Source organism: Triplophysa rosa, linkage group LG1 (assembly GCF_024868665.1).
Source record: "Triplophysa rosa linkage group LG1, Trosa_1v2, whole genome shotgun sequence".
Classification (NCBI taxonomy): domain Eukaryota; kingdom Metazoa; phylum Chordata; class Actinopteri; order Cypriniformes; family Nemacheilidae; genus Triplophysa; species Triplophysa rosa.
The window spans coordinates 24,092,452-24,113,556 of NC_079890.1; the positions used below are offsets into that span (position 1 = coordinate 24,092,452).

The 21,105-nt window shown below is 38.1% G+C and overlaps 3 protein-coding genes across 7 annotated transcripts in view; all 3 read right to left on the reverse strand.

The window, feature by feature from the left end:
- The window catches only part of ptprn2 (protein tyrosine phosphatase receptor type N2), a 158,285-nt gene extending 155,589 nt beyond the window's left edge, over positions 1 to 2,696 (reverse strand). For both annotated transcript variants that reach the window (XM_057324265.1, XM_057323437.1), the window contains exon 1: positions 2,415 to 2,696. In XM_057324265.1, the coding sequence (XP_057180248.1) occupies positions 2,415 to 2,493 (79 nt within the window). In that variant the 5' untranslated portion in view covers positions 2,494 to 2,696. The remainder of the gene's footprint in view (positions 1 to 2,414) is intronic.
- Positions 2,697 to 3,176: 480 nt separating this feature from the next.
- ncapg2 (non-SMC condensin II complex, subunit G2) lies at positions 3,177 to 18,280 on the reverse strand. The gene is made up of 27 exons (XM_057337172.1): positions 18,203 to 18,280; positions 17,862 to 17,952; positions 17,559 to 17,747; positions 17,346 to 17,460; positions 16,903 to 17,060; positions 16,602 to 16,736; positions 16,426 to 16,520; positions 13,294 to 13,450; positions 12,898 to 12,990; positions 12,627 to 12,752; positions 12,276 to 12,455; positions 11,624 to 11,776; positions 11,258 to 11,480; positions 10,985 to 11,076; positions 10,634 to 10,807; positions 10,430 to 10,500; positions 9,328 to 9,481; positions 8,392 to 8,568; positions 7,880 to 7,990; positions 7,486 to 7,614; positions 7,104 to 7,203; positions 6,459 to 6,649; positions 6,168 to 6,308; positions 5,722 to 5,825; positions 5,515 to 5,615; positions 5,115 to 5,217; positions 3,177 to 3,678 (listed from the first exon to the last, which is right to left on the reverse strand). The coding sequence occupies exons 1-27, from the start codon at positions 18,238 to 18,240 to the stop codon at positions 3,609 to 3,611; spliced, it is 3,471 nt and encodes a 1,156-aa protein (XP_057193155.1). The 5' UTR covers positions 18,241 to 18,280; the 3' UTR covers positions 3,177 to 3,608.
- A 482-nt stretch (positions 18,281 to 18,762) lies between these two features.
- esyt2b (extended synaptotagmin-like protein 2b) overlaps positions 18,763 to 21,105 on the reverse strand; it is a 37,221-nt gene continuing 34,878 nt past the window's right edge. For 3 of the 4 annotated variants that reach the window (XM_057329279.1, XM_057329268.1, XM_057329259.1), the window contains 3 exons: positions 20,358 to 20,463; positions 20,227 to 20,276; positions 18,763 to 20,140 (listed from right to left, as the gene is read on the reverse strand). In XM_057329279.1, the coding sequence (XP_057185262.1) occupies positions 20,101 to 20,140; positions 20,227 to 20,276; positions 20,358 to 20,463 (196 nt within the window). In that variant the 3' untranslated portion in view covers positions 18,763 to 20,100. The remainder of the gene's footprint in view (positions 20,141 to 20,226; positions 20,277 to 20,357; positions 20,464 to 21,105) is intronic. The other variant, XM_057329286.1, reaches the window with a different exon arrangement.

The following is a 21,105-nucleotide window of genomic DNA, read 5'->3' on the forward strand; positions in this document are numbered from 1 at the left end:
TAGGGGGGTAGGAAAGTAGAAAAGAAGTAGAAGACTGTACTACCTGACAACAGCTTTATATGCACAGAGAAGTTTGACCTCAAAGAAATAATCTCTTCCTTAAAAAGACTTCAGTGAACGCCTTGGGTCCGATATGGAAACAGAAATAGTGAATTATGTAACGCTATAACCAACTTAAGACAAATGAGTGGGTGTCAGGTCTATCTCAAACTGTGCCCGTTTATATATTTAAATGACACTACTTTGTCTTACATTAGCCCATATAAAGCTCCAATTGTACTTACAGGAAGCAACATGAAAACATTTAGTGTTGTTTGCAAACTACAGTATGGCTGGTCTGTGAACAGCAGGAGAGGATCTCACTTCTCCTGGGATCCTCCTCTACAGCTCTGTAAGCTAGGTGTGTCAGGAGGGTGCGTGGGAAACATTGTTAACCTCAAGTATACAAGAAGCATCAGAGTTTCTAACTGAGCCACAAATAACCTCTTTCAGTTATAACAGCGGAAGATCGCGGATCTTTCCTGTGCATTTGAGATTTGCAGCATCTCCCACACTACATCTCCAGACAGCAAACTCAAAGAGCCGCAGAGGAAAGTGCCGTGAAATTAACTTAATTTCTTATATGATGTTCATTTGATGACGTGAACGTAATACGCAGAGGGACTTATTAAAACAACAGCAAGCATCTGCACAGGCACGCACGTAGACAATGAATTCAAGGAAATTCCAGAAAAAAAACAATGAGTGAAACCACTGACCATTTGCATATCTCACAGGACAAAGTCTGATTCACTCTCTGTTTTTCTAGCACTGGAATCTCTGATTCCCATCCAACAACTTTAGCATGGCACAATCTGTAGCCATCTGTAGCCATTGTTCATACATGGCTGGGTCTTTGTCTTGTGCTGCTAACTTATCAGAAAATTCTATCAATCCGAAAGAGCAGGGATTTTATTGTTCATACAACCTGAAAAACATACAAATGCAACAGGGATAGAGAAAATAAGACAGAGGACAGAAACCTTGAAATCAGTCACAATGTGCATTAGTATATAAGCCTCCAACAGACTGTTTAGAAATGGTTAATGGTTTTATTTATCAGTGCTTCACAGAACACATTCATTCAAGCCTCTGAGAGTCACCGAATGCATTCTTCTCCATCTTTAGCTAAAAATCTTGAGCAAAGTGTTGTGAAGTTACTAAGCAAGGCATTACGGCAAAAATGCATCATGATGATTTGAGCTTATATTAAGCCTGGTGTGCTTTAGCGTTTGGGTTGTAAACAATAAATTCAACTCTCATATGATAAATGTGAATCAGCCCAAGAAAACGTAAAAGTTTTAATTACCAAATATTATGAATGATCACTGTACCGCATGTGATGTAAAAAAAAAAATCAAACGTATAGTAAGATTTTTGCATTAAATTGTAGGCCTATTGATCTGCATTTTGGCTTAATTAGAAAAATACAGAACAGACACTAAATTAGGATCTGGACATGAGCAGGCCAGAATTGAACCGGATTCACAATGCCATAGGACAACCATTTTTGGCTAAATGAACCTTTCTTTCTGATTCCCAAAACGTTCTTTGTAGTGGAAAAAGCTTCCTTAGACTGCAAAAAAATTAGGAAAGGGTATTGAGTTATTGTTCTTTTGGGGAACCAATAGTTCTTTTGTATGCCATTGGTGTGAAGAACCTTCTGTAGCTTTTTAAAAAGTGTTTTTAAAATTTTTTTGTGTGTGTGTGCATCTCAGCACATGACCTACCAACCATGTAACAGCTCTGACCAAGATTGTGATAAACATGGCATGCAGTTACACTAGAAATATGACCAGCCCAAGTCTTCCTATAAACTCAAGCCCTTGCAAAATGTTTGCAGTCATCTGTGTCCTAAACGGTAAAAGCTCTCTCAAAACCCATGTGTAAATTCACAGGTATGGAACTGTATCTGCTACTCTGTTTGAATCGGGCCGTTCCCAGCGGAGACCAGCTCGCTCTCGGCCTATGGTTTGAAAGATGAAGGCTGCCAAGACGCTTTAACGAACCGTAACGCGATTATGTAATGCACGGTCAGTGTACAGCACTATCTGCTGTTTGTTTGACGATATGCTTGAAATACTGATCCATGCTCAAGGAAACAAGCCTCTGAGGTAAATGTACGGAAACACAGAACATTTTTCACACAACATTTTCCTCATAGTATCATCACTGCTGTAAGACTGAGGGGTTTATGCAAGCATGCTGTACAGATTCATAAACGGAGCCCTCTTTTGGATAAAGCACAACGTGTTTTTTTTAATAACCGACCGTTTTGATTATACGCTCACGTCATTTAATACAAGTTGTTTTACCCCAGAGTAAGAACGCCAAACATCGCGCACTTGGTGGGATGTCACGTTTAACTAACTTACCGAATTTCCTGTCTGCGATGGTGACGGCGAGCGCGCGGAGAGACAGAACGGCGAAGAGCAGCGCGCGCACAGAACCCATCCTGCCCGTTGGGTCCGAAGAGCTTCCGTTAATTCGGCATAGCGGCTCTCACGTTTCACGGGTGATGTGATTAAGAGAAGTGTGTTAAAGCAGAATGTGATATGAACGTCGGAGATGGAGGATAGTGAGATGCGTCCTGTACTCAACTATGAGGCGCGTTCAGAACCACGGTCAGCGCCCCTCCTCAGCTGCTGACGTCACAGCTCCACAGACGCTTTGAGATGTATTACTGACTGTAGGGAATCTGGCCACGTGCACGGTGTTTGTGAAAACGGACCTCACCAGCTCCAACCCTGCTTCAGCACACCTGTCTGTAATTATCAAGCAAACCTGAACACCTTGATTAGATAGTTCAGGTGTGTTTGATTGGGGTTAGATCTGAAATCTTAAGGACGATCGATCTAAGGGAGCAGGGTTGGTGACCACTGCTCTAAAGAGCAGTCATTTTGCTCAAAGGTTGTACACCCTATCGAAAACGTGAAATGTTTCTGTTGCGCTGTACCTGACAAATAACCCACTTAAAAAAGAAATAATCTCCCACTTGTTGTGATAGATAAGCAGGTCAAAGTTGTGTTATAATCTAAACGTAAAAATTAATAGAACAGAAACTGGAAAATACGTCAAACCATTGTGATGCTCAGGATTAAGAGGAAAAACATTTCCACTAATCTGAATCTCGTGCTTACATTTTATTTCACTTCATGATTTTAGACCGTGAAACTTAATATTTAATCATATAGCCATTTCTCAAAGTAATTTATATGAAGTAATTATTTTTGAAATTGAAAAGGTTCACATATAACCTGTGAAAAAATAGCAAATCACACCATAGAGATTTTGATGATAAAGCAGAAACGTTACAGGTAGGTACAGATACAAAAAAAGCTTCATGTTTTTTTATACAGAAGTATTTTGAAAATAAAAGCCTGAAAGTTCATCACCACCAATCTGCAGCATAATAAATCCACTGTGGCATTTAACACTGCATAAACAATAAAAAGAGTATCAAGAGATAGATGGTGTCAGCACTTTGGTATTAGAGAACAAAGACAAAAGACTTTTGAACCTACAGGTTTTGTGCGTGTATGTAAAATGTTAGCTATAGGCTGTCCTGTTTAACTGTTTGATTGTTGGCATGATGTTAGGATATCATTCAGCATCCTGACAGTTGATTCATAGATGGTCCTGAGAACAAAACAAACATAACATTAACAGACGCACAGCGCATTACCAGTCGCACAGTTATCAAGGGTGTATTGTATTTTGTGAAAACAAAACTGTGAAGAATAGATGTAATGTCAATCTTTCATTCATAACAAAATATTTTTACTCTACTTGGCAGAGGTGGGTAGTAACGCGCTACATTTACTTCGTTACATTTACTTGAGTAACATTTTGGGAAATATGTACTTTTTAAGTAAAATTAAAAGTGTGTACTTTTACTCTTACTTGAGTAAATTTCTAATAGAAAATCTGTACTTCTACTTCGTTACATAACTTGCATTGCGTGACGTTCCTTCATTTTAAAATATGCTTTTTAAAACGCGTTGTTTATTTCAAGGTTGTCGTCTCTTTTCACGGGCATTCCCGAGTGATCGATTCTTTTGAGTCGATTCTTTTGAAAGCATTAATTGAACAATGGGCAAAACCATTTGAATAGGCTAATGAATCAGTTCAAATGATTTGTTCAGTTCACAGCACGATCTGAATCATCTGAAGCAGGATTACTCACTCCTCGTAGCGCGAAACTTAAGAACACGCAGAACACAAAGAGCGTTGGATGAAGTGGATATTAATCTATATCTATACAATCAAAACTGCAAATGTGTCATATTGTTTGCCAGCAATGATAAATGCCCGCCATATGCGCGCACCCGAGCGACCTGTTCGTCAGACACAGCAACATGCGCGTTACCCGTCAGACACAGAGACGTGGGCTTGCAGAAATATACATTTGAAGAACAGAAGGAAGAAAACTTGTTGATGGGCGTGTGGTTCACTGTTTACTGTTTGTTTACAAGTAAGAGCGTTTCACAACACACACGTGACACAACACGAGAACACGAGCTTTGTTCAAAAATGTGTATTTCATTTAAGAGAGCACTGCAGATGCTCTAGATCATCTTAGGAAATGCTCTGAGTTTAGTTCATGCTTTAGTTTGACACGGTCTATTATTCTAAATAAGTTGTGTAAACTACATTGACATCAGGACTAGATGAAATTTACAGAAATGCTTGTCTCTTCTGTGTTTGTCTATTCTTTAGTCTCTCTAGTATATTGCAAAGATATCTGTTTAGGATAATTAAAAATATTGATTAAAATGTAATATTAAAATATTGGCGTTAATATTAATTTTATGTAGTAGGCCTATATAATCAGATACAAAGTAACTAAGTAACTAGCTACTTGAGTAGTTTTTCATTGCATACTTTTTTACTTTTACTCAAGTAATTTTTAAAATAGTGACTTTTACTTTTACTTGAGTAACAATTTCTCTAGTTACTTGTACTTTTACTTGAGTAAAGATTTTGGCTACTCTACCCACCTCTGCTACTTGGTGACTGCAGTCCTCAACATACTAAACAAAATGTCAACAGCAAAAGTATGACGAATCTATTACCTCTGTATATTTTCAGCGTTTTCTGCCGTGATGTTGTAATGGCTCTGTATTTGTCTTCGTACCGACACACCAATTTCCTTTAACTCCATATTAAATACATCAGCTGCAATAAACATAGCAGAAAGGTTACAAAAAGAAATCCTACATCTCATTTATCATTTATTTATTTCCCATTTTATCAGTTTATTACTACGGAGTCATCATATAACTGCTTTAAGTAATGGAGAGGTATTACAATTTCTGACATTGTTTACTTTCTCTAATGTTGTTCAAAACCACTTCTTCCACAGAAATCATATGGGTTTCAAATGACAGAACTGTAATTTTTAAACAAACTAATCATTTACCCATACAGCAAATACAATGTGAAAAGATTATAGATTAGATGATTACAACGCACTTTGTTTGATGACGGTGAGAATGTGAGTAACTGCGGCCCACTGTGGGATGCTATCGATGGCCTCTGAATCTATAGAGGAGCTCATTTCGGCCAGAAAAAATCTAAAATATAATGAGAAAATGGTCAGAAGTGCTTCAAACTGAAGAGAGATTTATAAATGAAGTAAACATACAGGCTTTGGAATATATAGCTGTTTGTTTTTGTTACCTGGTAACTGCAGGTGATCTGAGGATAACTTTGAGGATAGTGTTAGACAGAGATGGAAGGTCATCAACTGTTTCTGGTGTCAACACCTCTTCCACATGAGAGATCTGCATCAAGGAACATGCATAAGTTTCTTAATACTTGATTTAGAATTCCTTACATATTTTAATGTAACAATCCTTAATTTATATTTATACCTAACTATAACAGACCTCCCACGCTATTTGGTGTGTCTCAGGAATAGATATTTATTAATTATATCAGTTGGTTTTTCGTTGAAAATCAATTACTTACATTAAAAAATAAAGGAAAAATTATTAATTGCATTCATTTATGAGTTGTATATGCAACAAATAATGAATATGCACTCAAACATGACAGCAATTTTGTTAGCTTCTTAATTAGGAAAACATAACCATCAATCTGCTTTAGTATAACTGCTCATGTACCTTCTGCAGTGTGCGGCTGATATCAATAATAACTGCTGCACAGAGTGATGAGAAGACTCCTGTAATGAACTCTGACCTCTCCGTTGTAAAATTAGTCACCAGCAGAAAGTCATAAAGATCATCCTCAGAAGAGCAACACAGCTAGAGACATAAAAGAGACACACTGCCATAAACAGAAGACAACTTTATGAAAGAAAGGCATAATTACAGTACATTTAAATGTTAACAAAAGTAAATCCATGATATGGGCACAGATTATTGAATTTGTCTTGGACTTTTTAAAGGCCTCACCTCCTGACCCTCTTCTTTGTCTTTACGTAGTCTGTGGGCCATAATCTCTACAATTTTCTGGAAGATGTTGGTCAAAATGCGGACAGAGAGGGACAGCTGATCATCCTCCCCATCAATCTTATGAGAAAGGCAGGACTGTGCCACCTCAGTAAGCAAAGCGAGCACATGAGGGATGCACATGTATCCTTTTTCTGAATGAACACATACACATCCTTGTTTATTCTAATGCAAGCATTCTGGTTTCATAAAAATGTGCAGGGGCCAAAAATAGACGTTAAATAGACACACCCACCTGGCCCGAAGTTAACTTCCGGTCTGTTTGTTGATTGACATGGCTAGTGGCTAATAATATTACTATTTATGCTTTATTTATTGTAATTTATATTAATATTTCATTGTATAATCCAACTAATTTTACATTTTATAAAAAAAACATTTGTTGAATGGGTCGTGTAACTGTCGCATTTAAATTTAGCCCATTAACGGATCTTCTATTGGTAACCCAAAACAATACGGTATATATAATAACGTTTGTTTATGTTGTTGCTTCGAAAGCGTCTATATTTTTGTACTTTATCTAAATACAAAACTAAAGAAATAATTAGGCTACCAAAACAGCACAAACATAAAAGAACCAGATCTCACCGGACTGCAGCACAGAAGCAACATGCTGTAATAAGTGGTCTCTGAAATCGCTGTCACCTACAGAGACTCGTAGCACATTCTTGCACACTGTTAAACAACACTGATAATGAAAAAGAAGAGGGAAAACATAATAATGAGAATAAAATGCACTTGTACCTCTACATACTGTATGTATATATATATATATATATATATATATATATATATATATAAATATAACATTACAAAGCTATCATATGGCAAGACTAAGAAGGTAGTGCAACTCTCATAAGGACATGTAAAACATGAATGTAAAGGGTTATTTATGTGAAACATATGAGCAATGCTTTGATCTTCAAGTCAACATCTTTACAACCTAGTTCACATCGAACGTCCCACTTACTTCGACTATCTTCCTGCTGAAAGACAACTGCTGCTCATTGCTGGAGCTGGTCATTAAAGGAAGGACTTTCTTCTCCACCCAGGACACAGAATGCTCCAGGGATCTCAGGAACTCTCGCTCCTCTGGGTACTAGGATCAGAAAGAGGTGCCAAGTATGAGGCTCATTTGCTGAAACTATCTAAATCTAACCGAGCATGTGAGGAATAACTATGTGATGAAAAAATATGCCAACGGAAACATGTAACATTTTAATTACACGGCATAATAAAGGTAAACCTCAGGTGTCCTGCCATTTTTATAATGTTCGTTGCTTGAGTTTGTTCTGTGAATGTTTGCTTTGTTTGGAGTGTGAAGAACTTAGTGGCTGCACACAGTGCGTTTGCAGTAGACTCACTTTGTGTTGAAGGTGGATGCTGAGTCGGCCATGGAAAATAAAAGCTCTCGGGGCTGTTTCAGTGATGGCCGTACTGACCTCTGATCCATTTAGAGAGCACAACAGCAGTGACTGGAATCACGTACACCAAACATATACAACAAAAATAAATGAAAAACAGTTAATAATTTAGCTTACTTTTTGCAATATCAAAAATACGCATAAGCAAGGACAAACTAAGTTTTCATCAGATAACAGCACACTAGCACTACTTTTCCTTATGACTCATGCTAGAACAAACTATTTTATGTGCTCATGATTGAGCTTAGACTAAAATGATAAGGGCAAAAACATCATATGTAACAGCTCTGTGGAGTATTATCTACAAAGCACAATTCTTGAAACACTATAATTACCACATTGACTTAATAACTAATGACAGCATAATATCACTAAATAAAAGAGTGACCTTGTACAAATTCTCGGTAATATCACTTATCATCATTAAGATTAATTGCGTGTGTTAGCGGTACCTTCCATTTGTAGAGGGCATTATGGAGCTGTCTGATCTGATCCAGTTGCATCGTAAGCAGACTGTCTCGTGTTTTAGGGTGCAACAGCAGGTAATCCAGATAGTCCAGGCCCAGATCTGGCTTTGACTCCTCCAGGCCATCAAAATGCACTTTGCCAGTTGAGTTTTCCCCACCCCGCTAATCACAGAAAGGTGTGTTTATAGGAATATATAACATTTTATCAGAACAGCCAATTGCCATAGGTTAATGTTTTCGGATATTTCAATTTTTGAGTACTGGCACAAGCTCTCAGCTCACTTCTACTTTGTTTTAGTCACAGTGTCAATTACTACAACAAGCACTATGCACTGTGGTTATCAGACATTTATGACTGTAAATTCGCAGTGGCATATTTTTGGGCAATTATAGTTTAACATACAAAGCTAATAAATTTGGATGACACAGAAAATGACAGCATTTCTCCAACTTCCAAAACATTATGTAGAATGTACTTAAAAAAGCACACAAAGCAACCCTGTAGGATTTGCTGCATTTATTTAGTGCTTTCACCGGCTTAACGTTATGAAGCTATAATGTACAGTGCTGTTTGATAAAATCCATAACTCCCACTGTTTTGGCCTCTAGCAGTTTTAATGGGCAGACAGATAACAGCAGAATGGGAGAGAAGTATCGCACAAAAAGCTGGCACAGACACTGCCCTCTGAAACATTAACTGCTAAGACACCAGTTATTTCTAATAAAAGTGATGTACATTTAGAACACACACGGGCTTTCTTAAAAAGCCAAAAGCGATATAAAAGACGAGTGCGGCTGCAATGATCTGCTACTTATATTTAGTGACAACAGGAGGACAAAGCATAACACCTACCAAAAACAGACAAATGAAGACGGCAATTAAAAGCAAGATCTACATTTTACCAAGCCCCACATATTTACCCCATTCACAGGTGCGGCTTCTGTGAGCCAGTTCTCTATCAGTTCCACAATATGGCTGATCTGCCCCCAGCTACAGAGACACTCCAGCGACTGACTGTACGCCATCACAGCAGAGCCCGCTTTCAGACTCTTCAAGTGAGACATCACTTTACTCCTGCAGAGAAGGACACACAGTAGTCATGAATACACCCAGACTGTCCAACAGATCGCTCTAAAGTAGAGGTCGACCGATTCATCGTTTTTGCCGATTAATCGGCACCGATAATGATAATTTGAACTATCGGCAATAATCCCCACCGATAGTTTTGCCGACAGGGCTGAGAACGCACTAACATTAGTAGCATATTAATGTTATCTTAAGAAGTTATAACATGGTGACAAAAATACACGCAGAAATGTTTACATTTTATTATTGTAACTATGGATAGGCATTTGTGAGTATTGTGTGTGTGTGAGTGTGTGTGTGTGTGTGTGTGTGTGTGTGTGAGTACTTGTACATCTATATTTATAAGGACTGGTTTCAGTTGTAGACCAGCGGTGTGAGGACAAGGAGAGTAAAGTGAGGACATTTTTGCCGGTAACACTTCATTGCTAATTTACTTTGTGCGGTTTTTTTTATTTGAAATAAACCATTAAAAAAACTCGGTAATTTATCGTTATCGGTAGGTACTGACCACCTTAGTTATCGTTATCGGCAAAATCCAATATCGGTCGACCTCTACTCTAAAGCCTTCAAGACACATTCAATCCCACCAGCATTAAATTATGCCACTCAGATCAAAAGGAAATCAGTTGGCTTTGAGAATTGGCATTTCATTTTTAAGCCATACTGCTGTTTTGGGGAGACAGCTAAGACGCCATATGGAGCATGTTATGCACCCAGCAGGAAAGAAGACATTTGAAAATGCTCTATTTGTCATTGATTTTTCCTTTTAAGGAACAGTTCACCTAAAAACGACAATTCTGAAATATTACCTCTAGAGAGGATGAGTAGATGTGAGTAGATGACAGAATTGTCATTTCTGGGTGAATGATTTCTTTATATGAGGTTTTTTATAATGGGAGCTCCAGGGAAAGGTTGGTGAATGAGAGTCATACTGACCTCAGAGCTGGCACAGCAGAGACAGGAAGCATAGAGGCTAGAAGAATGAGAGGGGCTTTACACCGCTCCTCCTGCGCACACACACACACACACACACACACACACTTTAATGTTGCACTCACATTGCATCAGCCGTGAAGATAATTACAGTTTCACTTCTTTGAACAATCCTCAGGTTTACCCATGTGTGACGGAGCATTTTACCTGAAAAACTTTGAGATACTGTGGCAGTACAGAGGAAAACTTTGATGTGGTATACTTGAAGGCCTCTTGGTTAGACTGGAGAGATTTCTGGACACTTTTCCACAAAATGACCAAAATCTCCAGTAAACTGGCCATGGAGGAAGTGTCTTGTACTGAGAGAACATCCTCTAGCAACTAGAGATAATGACAAAAATAAACCAAATACTATGAATTATGATCTCTCAACACTTAATTTTCTAGATCAGTGAGGGACACATAAACTGAATCTTTTCAGACCTTAAAATACATCTCTGCTATTCAGTGACATGGTAACTATGCAACTAAAAAATAAATACATTTACGAAGTCTCACCGTGCTGTTTTCTTTATTGCTGGATGCAAATTCATCATCTGAATTTTGAATGCACACATTCAGACACTTTCGGATCACCAGCATCAGTTTAACTACAAACATAAAGCACATCGAGTTTGCATTGATATTACAAAAAAATGAGGCATACTGGAAATGGTTAAAGCTTAACCTCACTATCTTAACACATAATGAAAAAGATCTAGTAGACTGCAGTGGCATTGATTCAGGTTTATCTCTATAGGTACAGTCTAATCCTAATTTGCGTAATCCAACCTATATTGGCAGGAGCGGTGTACAGATAGGCGTATTGGTAAAACTTGCGAGCTGCTCCGGGATTTGTCTGAATCAGGGTGACGCATCGCTCACACCAGACAGTCTCTGGTTGGTTGACTGGAAAGAATGAGTTGAAGAGAAGATTGACAATTCGCTTGGAGACGGGAGGCGAGTCTATCTCTAAACGAGCCAGCAGGTGTTCCAGGGAACAAACTTTCCAAAACTTTAACAATGACACAGAGAGAAATAAATATCAAATTAGTATGCAAACCACATAACAACATATAACAAATCAATTTGCAAAAAAATAAGGACTGCCTTTAGGACCTAGGCAAACAAAGATACATCTTAAGATCAAACTTTTACCTTGGCTGCCCGGACACCCTTGATCTTCAGGAGCATTCCCACAAACGCAACTCGCACCTTTTCAGAGCTGTCATGGAGGCTGCTCTTCAGTGCAGGCAATAGTTTTTCCATGAGTGGATGGCTCAAACTGTTATCCAGAATTATAGACATACACTACAGAGAGCAAACAAACAGGTCAACAATAATTACGGCTTAGTCGTGCGCGAAAAAAAGACCACAATAATTTCTGTGTCATTACACAGAGGCGTCAGATACTAACCTCAGCTTCACGGCAGCACAAGCTATAATTGTGTCTCTAAATATTATGCCTACAAAAGTTCAAATTAATTATGAACATATCCAACTAAATTTTGTGTTTTGTCTTTCAGGTTCACAACACTTTGAAATCTGTGTTTACCTCTGGAGTATAAATTAATAATTAGGTACATTTCATTCCAGTCCCTGATTTACTTAAAAAGCTTTTTTAGTTTGAAGCTACTTAGCCACTAAATCACAGTGAAATTACTCAGCAGACAGTGTCCTTGCCCGAGCTGTAAATGACTTTAAATTGTATTCTGTTGCAAAACTTAAAAGGTTTGAAGATCTTCTCCTACATCTCCATCTGATCTACACTTGTGTCAAGTGGCTGACAGACAGGTAAATGTCAGTTTACCATGAAGACAGAACAGCGGACATCTGGAGAGCTGGTGTCATTTGCCAGCTGCAGGATGAGCTTCTGCAGAAGGTCTGTGATGACAGTGGAGGGGATGACCTCCCAGCAACGGGCCAGGACAGAACACACACCCAGCACTGCAGATGAGCGAACAAGAGGCTGTGGGTCATCAAGAAGAGCCTACAGGGACACCAAGGGTAAACTTGTGTAAGTTACTGACTTCCTAAAATATGAAGGAAAATAGTTGACTTGTACTTGCTCATACTGAGCTATGTATAAAAAATACAAAACATCAATAAATAAGACAGGGCTCCACAGGTAGTAAGTCAATGGAATCAGCTGTCGACATACAAACAATAAATCCAGTTGTTTCTGAACAGCCTGGTCTACCATCTCACTGTTCATGCTGGGGTCATGAATGGGAAAGGCCTCCGTAAACAGAAGTGTGGCGTTGGCCCGGACTTCAGAATTAGTGGCCTGTTTGAAACCATGACATTGAAAAATGACAATATAACACAAGCATCATGAATATGGCTTTATGTCACTGAGGCATTAAATCATGTAACTCAAGAAAAGTATAAGCACATTAAACAATGACACTGTTAATAAATCTATGATCTACCTTTAGTGCTTTCCACAGAATTGGTTTGTATAGTCTGTGCAGCATCTCATCTACTCCCTCTCGAAACTTCTGCTTGTGGAAATAAGTGAGGATCTACAGGCACATATCGGGACAATTTTTCCATTTTTTGCATACTTGGATACAGGTATTTAACAATAATGTAATGTAGTTTTTAGTTTACATTAACTTCTACCCAAGAAATGCCAAACACAATCTAGTTTTTATCTTCTGAACCATCTCTTCATGGTGCAAACAACTGTACCCGAACAAATGCATTCAAACCCATTCATGTTTTTATAAAAATATGATTTACTTGCTGATATTTCAATAAAGAAAAAAAGTTTAATAAAAAACAACTTCCACTTCACTGCAGTTTAATTTGAATGGGATTTTGACCTGTCTGACTTTGCTGTGTACAGGTGAGTTTCTGTGCAGCAACGTAGCGTGCTGCATTAAATCCTGGATGCAGGTGGATTCAATCTCCTCCAGGAAAGTGCCGGATGCTTTTCTCCATGCTCTGAAGTAAATCTCAGCCACATGTACAGACAGAGTTCTGGGGTTACAAAGGGAGACGAAAAAAAGAATGACTGTGAAGATCAAATGAAATAGTACATCAAACATTACCAACAACAACAAGTCTATTCAGAAAAAAAAAAGAAAAAAAAGCATGCAGTGTACAGCTTGTGTGTCCTTGCTAAATCACATGAACAACATTATAACATTATTATATGCACCAATTATTATATGCACCAAACGTCAGAATTAAGATCAGTATCCAATATAAGTGATCACCTGATTGCTATTATACCGATGTGGTGCCGTGCATTTTCCTCATAAAAAAGCATAATCTACAGAACACGTCTTATATACAGTATCTCACAGAAATACACCCCTCACATTTTTGTAAATATTTTTTATTATATCTTTTCATGTGACAACACTGAAGAAATGACACTTTGCTACAATGTAAAGTAGTGAGCGTACAGCTTGTATAACAGTGTAAATTTGCTCTCCCCTCAAAATAACTCAACACACAGCCATTAATGTCTAAACTGCTGGCAACAAAAGTGAGTACACCCCTAAGTGAAAATGTCCAAATTGGGCCCAAAGTGTCAATATTTTGTGTGGCCACCATTATTTTCCAGCACTGCCTTAACCCTCTTGGGCATGGAGTTCACCAGAGCTTCACAGGTTGCCATCTTCCACTCCTCCATGACGACATCACGGAGCTGGTGGATGTTAGAGACCTTGCGCTCCTCCACCTACCGTTTGAGGATGCCCCACAGATGCTCAATAGGGTTTAGATCTGGAGACATGCTTGGCCAGTCCATCACCTTTACCCTCAGCTTCTTTTGGGGTCGTTATCATGTTGGAATACTGCCCTGCGGCCCAGTCTCTGAAGGGAGGGGATCATGCTCTGCTTCAGTATGTCACAGTACATGTTGGCATTCATGGTTCCCTCAATGAACTGTAGCTCCCCAGTGCCGGCAGCACTCATGCAGCCCCAGACCATGACACTCTTTCCAAAACAATTCTTTTTTTCAGATCCTCAGAGAGTTCTTTGCCATGAGGTGCCATGTTGAACTTCCAGTGACCAGTATGAGAGAGTGACAGTGATAACACCAAATTAACACAACTGCTCCCCATTCACACCTGAGACCTTGTAACACTGAAGAATCACATGACACCGGGTAGGGAAAATGGCTAATTGGGCCCAATTTGGACATTTTCACTTAGGGGTGTACTCACTTTTGTTGTCAGCGGTTTAGACATTAATGGCTGTGTGTTGAGTTATTTTGAGGGGACAGCAAAATTACACTGTTATACAAGCTGTACACTCACTACTTTACATTGTAGCAAAGTGTCATTTCTTCAGTGTTGTCACATGAAAAGATATAAAATATTTACAAAAATGTGAGGGGTGTACTCACTTCTGTGAGATACTGTACATATACAAAAATAATCTACATTCACATTAAATAAGACTTATGTTATATCAGTAGACTAATGAAAGCTGTTTTAATTTACATGAACTACAGCTGTACAGTATAAAGCAGTTAGGTGTCAGAACTAGAGATGTACCGATTGCAATTTTCTAGACCAATTCCGGATTCCGATTTGATCATAAGTGAAACCTGCAGATTCCGATTTTTGCCGATTCCGATTTTCTATCCACAAACTATAATTGAGAGTACATACAGTATATAAAACCATATTTACTTTTTTCAGTGCATATCTTTTACATAACATTTTTTTTTTCATAAGACAAATTATTGAAAAGAATTGAAAACTCTGTGACTGAAAATAGTAGAAATAATAAATATAACTAAACAAATGTCACTTAATTGAAACTTTTCTCTTCTGTACTCATCTCACAAAAGTCTAAGATTACAAGCTTATGAATAAAATAGTACTTTAACTTTATTCTTGTCTGTTCCTGTTCATCAAACTAACATTACTCTATTTTCTGAAATGTAAAATAAATTGTCTTTATCTTGGGTCTGTAGTATTAGAAGTGGGTTGGTTCATTTTAGCTGCAACTTCAATAAAAAGTAAAAAATCTTATAAATGAATTACTATAAAGATTTATATGTATCACATTTTTTGTGTTGGTAAAGAACTGAATCAGATAATCACATATATAGGTTGATTTATTCATTTTTTATATTTTGGATTTTACCTAAGTGAAATTATCAGTTTCAAACGTAAGTCGAGCAATCAGGTTGAATGGAATTTACATTTGTTTTACACAGAGTGAACGACTTCAACATGAGTTTAGCATCACTGTTAGCATACATCAGTAGCAAACCATGACGTTTGAGCTTTGGCACTCTGTGCCCACGGAACGTTGACGAAACGTCTGATGCACGAGGCACACTTTTCTGGAAACACTTCAACACGTTTGAAGTCGTCTTCTGATTGGTTGAATTACAGGATTTCCGGAAGATGTGTGTGTTGCGTTCTTTAACGGTCTGCCTGGAAACAACACGAAAGCCGTCTGATCTAGGAAGTAAGCTGTCGTGTTTACAACGGTTGCTATTAGAATTCATCACGATCGACTAAACGCTCAGTTCTTTAAAGTATGGGAGGTTCACGGCATAAACTTATAATCATTTTGTTGCTGTTAATTTTCGACACATTCGTGAATGTACAACGGTCTGTTACTGCGGGGACATTTCCACGCTTCTAAATATGGCACGGCACAAAACGAAACGTGACTGGTTATTTACCTGTTAGGCCTTGGCCAAAGAAAGCGGCGATATGTATGGCTACGCGAGACTGGGGAGTCAGATTTTGATACGACACGGGCAACAAAAGATCGTCTTGGAATCGGCAAGACGTGAGACTGACCGGCGGTCACCGATCCTGGCCAATCATGCGAAAACCATCCGATTCCGGTCTCTGGTTGGTCAATCGATGCACCTCTAGTCAGAATATCTCCATAAACGAGTGTGCAACATAAACCATAACATTATTGTGCACAGCTTTTAGCATTATAAAAGAAAAGGTTGTGAGCATATAAAATACTTTGGGAAGAACTGCAGCTGGTTCTTAATAGTTTCATGAATCATTCGAATGAAGCTTTCATTCCATGAGAAGAGGAAGGCAAGGAAGCGTTTCCCCTGAAAAATAAGCAATAAACAAAGTTACATTGGTAATCTATAGAAAATAACATCGGCCTCCCATAGACTACAGACACATACCTCTTCTTGTTTGATATGAGAAGCTCTGAAAAAACACTGGAGCAGAGGATCAATGACCTGTTGGCCCCTTTCAGATGTAAAGTCCACACTGAGAAGCACCTCTCGTAGAGTACACAGCCTTCTGAGCTCACTCACCTAGAAAGATCATGAACATATTCAATCAACACATTCTGAGAACTTCACATCTAACAACACTATTTGCCTGTTGATGATACACACAAAGTACCCAAACATGAAAGTAGTAGTACCACATTACTTGATGCATGAAACACATGTATAATGACTGAAATGGTTTTAGTACCGGTTTCTCAAGAGTAACAGTGTTCTCCAAACAAACAAGGAAAGCAGTCCAACCAAGCTCCTCTTTCCCTTTTAGATCCCGCTTCCACCAGCATTCAAACATCCAATGAATAGCCTGCTGGAGGGGTGTTTGTGACAGCGGCAAAGAACTCTCTATACCTGCAATAAAAACAATGTGTAAGCAAATATGCTCTACTATATATCATTTTCATGAAAATCCCTTGTATTATGATCGCCTGGCTGAAGTGCGATAGGAATGACTGATGACACCACCTAAGATCTAACCAGCAAGCAATTTGCTTCTACATTTTTCAATTTATTTACTCAGTTACGTCTTTGTTAGGCATAACAAATATTCGGTTGCAAGTTGTAGTATGACAACACTGAACTGAACGTCAATGCAATATGTTTACATTTGCTTTTTGAAAAGATACAAGTACTTACAGTTGAGCATCTGGGCAACATCAAGAAGAGAGGTGTAAGTGTCATTTTCCTGTAAAATATCTATAGACACTGTCGAAACAATAGTGACACCCTCTATTACGGCCATGGCCTGCATCTGAAAAAAAAAAAAGAAAAAAGTATTTGATATTTTAAGACGGTCCCTGCGGACCAAAGGTTCTTCCCCAAAATCAAAATGCTTCAGTTCATGTTCACCTGCTCTTCAGAAACCTCCACCTCCATGTCCCCAGGCTCCTCCTCGGCTCCAGTGATCCAGCACTCTGGAGGGTGAGCAGTGAGGGTGTGCTGCAGTAACTTCAGCAGTCTGTCCCACAGCTCCTGCCTCTGGCTCCTCTGCAGCTCTGACAGAACCTCCACCAGGTCAAATGGATCCGCTCCATCCCTCTACATCACAAACACCAATAAATAACATTGAGAAACAAAGCAGCATCACGACCCAAACTATAGGGTACGTAATTTGTCCTTTATTCCATAAGCAGCTGTGATACATGGACTTACATGAAGCTTGATAAAGTTCAGAAAATCTTGGACGTGTTCATGATGGAGAGAGTCCAAAAACTGCTTTCGTTTCGACATTTTACCGAGAGTCCTAACAAAGAGAACAGACGTGAAAGCCAAAATTAACAGTAAGTTACTAGCAACATGTAACTTTGTTTCGCTAGTTATTAATTCCCAAGTGACATCTTAATGTCAGGTTTGTTCTATTAAAGACGCAAGCATGCAAACAAACGTTTATAAAACTAACGACTCCTAACCGAATATTACGCATAAGCACAGTTAAACATTACATTACGACTTTATCAAAAAGCATAGTATTTGTATTAATTTTCTACACAAACCTGTCACGTTTGTTTACATGCAGAAGCTCTGACAACATACGCCCGTTTCAATATTTCCCCGCTCAAAATCAAAGAAGCGTCATGACGTAACGCGGAACGTCTTTATTTACGTCGCATTGTGTGACAGCGCCACCTGCTGTATAGGAGATGAACGAAGCTCTTGAAATAATCATATTAAACCGTAGTCTTTTATAAACCCTTGTATAACTACTGTATAAACAAGTATTTATGTAATTCAAGACACGCTTAAACGCGTATTGATATTGAAGAACCTCGGCGATGTAAACAGCAATTTCAACAACATGAACACTAGCAGTTAATGAACACCAGATGGCGATAAAGGACGGTTTATATCTATTCCACCAATGTGAGAATCGTTTTCAAAACTGGAAATCAATGAATGAGACCAAGACATAGTAAATAATTGTTTTTTACATATGCGTGTATCATAAATATGTATAATGTTCGGATGATATAGAACATTGCAAGTGCATTTCTAATCATTAAAACAGAAAGCAAATGAAACTTATTATGCATTATATTTTATTAGGTTGCTTTAATACTTTAACAAACAACCTGTTATAAAGCATATAATAAAAACATAACAGTATTAAGAGATATAATTAATAATTGTCATATATTAAATATGATTGTTTAATTGTTAATAATAAAACATTCAGTTTTGCCTTAAAATAGTACAATGGACCTTAACAGCATAAAAAGATTGACAAATCTAAAAACATCCTGGAGACAGAAGTTCCTCATGCAAATTTCTAAGAGTGTCTCTGATATGATCCGATACTGAGACAATTATACTGAGAGGGTCCAAACTGACTGATGAGTTTCCAGTTTCAAGTCAAATTTCATATTTCAGTAATATCATGCGCAATTCACAGAGAAAAATAAGGCTGAAAAATCACATCAACAGCCATTTCACAGTTTTTAAACAATCCTAAACAAAACACTTTGCGAATAGACTAATAACACATATAGTACACATTTCACATACTATGCATTTTTGCTTCCTTGCAAACTCTTGCAAACAAAAGGTGTATCAAACATTTCTGTAAAGGCATTTGTGTGCTGTGCAATAGGAAACATGTGAAATACTTTAAAAATAAAGTATTACCAATGGATACTTGTATGAAGAGCTAAACGTAACTACAAGAATTTCTATTAGTCTAGGTGATAAAAAACAGAGGTACCTTGATTTGGTAAGGTGAAGGTAAAAGTCAAAATCACAGCAGCATATAACCTAGGAAGAAGAGTTGGCATATACATACATGTGAAGTGTTTCATTTGCAACCCACATTTGCAAATGCGACCCAAAACCACCTCTTTGGCCATGTGTTGTATGTAATGCCTTAAACAAATGCTACAAGAACATATCTGACTTTCCAACAACATTAAAAACTCAGCATTCTATAACTTAACACTGTTGTTTTTGTAATATGTATTTAAAAATTGATACCGACAAGGTGGGAATGAGTGTCACTTGGTGTCAGTCAAAGGATTATTTCGTTTTTTGAATTTTGTAGTTAGGCAAGAGTAAATTCTCTAGTTAAAGTGTAAAAGTGAAACAATGTGTGCAGTGAATAGATGGTGAAAAAATGGAGTTGATTTGGGGTTTTTTGTCTGTGGGGAAAATGAGGTTAAACGGAGAAGTGAGGTTTAGGCTTTAGGTGGCAATTTGAAGCTTTGCTGAGAATAAGAGACACATTTTTTAGGCCAATGTGAATCCCAGTAGATGTAGCCTGGTTTAGTTAGCTAAACACTGCTCTTCTGCTAACTGAATGCTTCTCCACAGCTGTAGATCCTCTTGTGCAGACATACTGGTGTCCCAGTTATCCACCGTTTCAATGTTTTTTTCCCCTGCTTTCAAATATGGACCACTACATCTAAATTGTTTTCTTTGATCCATCCTCAGTCAGATTATACCTGAGAGAGAGTGAAAGACATCAATTAAACAATTCAACGTGGATATTTAAGGTGTACATTTATGAATAAGTAAATAAGAATCGCACCATCGAGTCCATCCCTTAGAAATGTCTTCCCTTCCCAAATCCACAAGTGCCTGTGACATTTGTGAGAGAATGAGGGAAATATATAAAACATATTGAGGAAAAGTGCAATGGTGTGCCACAGCATTTGTTACCTTGCCCAGCAGTACTTTGGGTTTGGACAGAAGTCCACCTCCGTTCTTTACAGCGACATCCAGAGTTCTCCTGTGCAGTTCCACTATAGACACACTAAACTCAAATCTGGCAAACCCAATGCACAACAAGAGATTGTAACTATTGTGTTTATTTACTGTAGACATGCTGTTTATTTAGTATGCATCTACATTTTAATGTACGAAGGACCGGCATCAATAATGAAACAATGTTTTCCAACTATATCCACAGTGAATGTGATGAACGCCACCTGTGGTTACTCTATGTGAAGAACTGAAAACATTACAAACACGAGTACTTTAAAGCAGTGGTTTTCAAACCCTGGGTCACGACCCTCGGGTGGGTCGCCAGGATGATTTAAGAAAAATGTTAGTAAAATAATTAATTCAATTTTATTATACAATAATGACAATAACAAGAATTTTGAACAGAAACACACTTAAAAATTATTTGAATACACGCTAAATAAATACATCAATCCAGCAGTGTCGTTGACGCAGCCATTTTTCTTTCTCCTTGTGAGATGATGCAAAGATTTCAGTAGCGTGACACCCGTCTTTATGCTGAACATGAGCAAGCCAAAGTCAAAAAATACCATTTATGATTTTTTCACAGAGGGCCTGGGAGTGAGACCTCTTCAAATGAAGGAGCTGAAAATGCCGTCAGCCGCCCATCCTTGCCTCCAGACGCGGAGGTCAGCACGAAAGACTGCGAAGGCGATGCACAGGA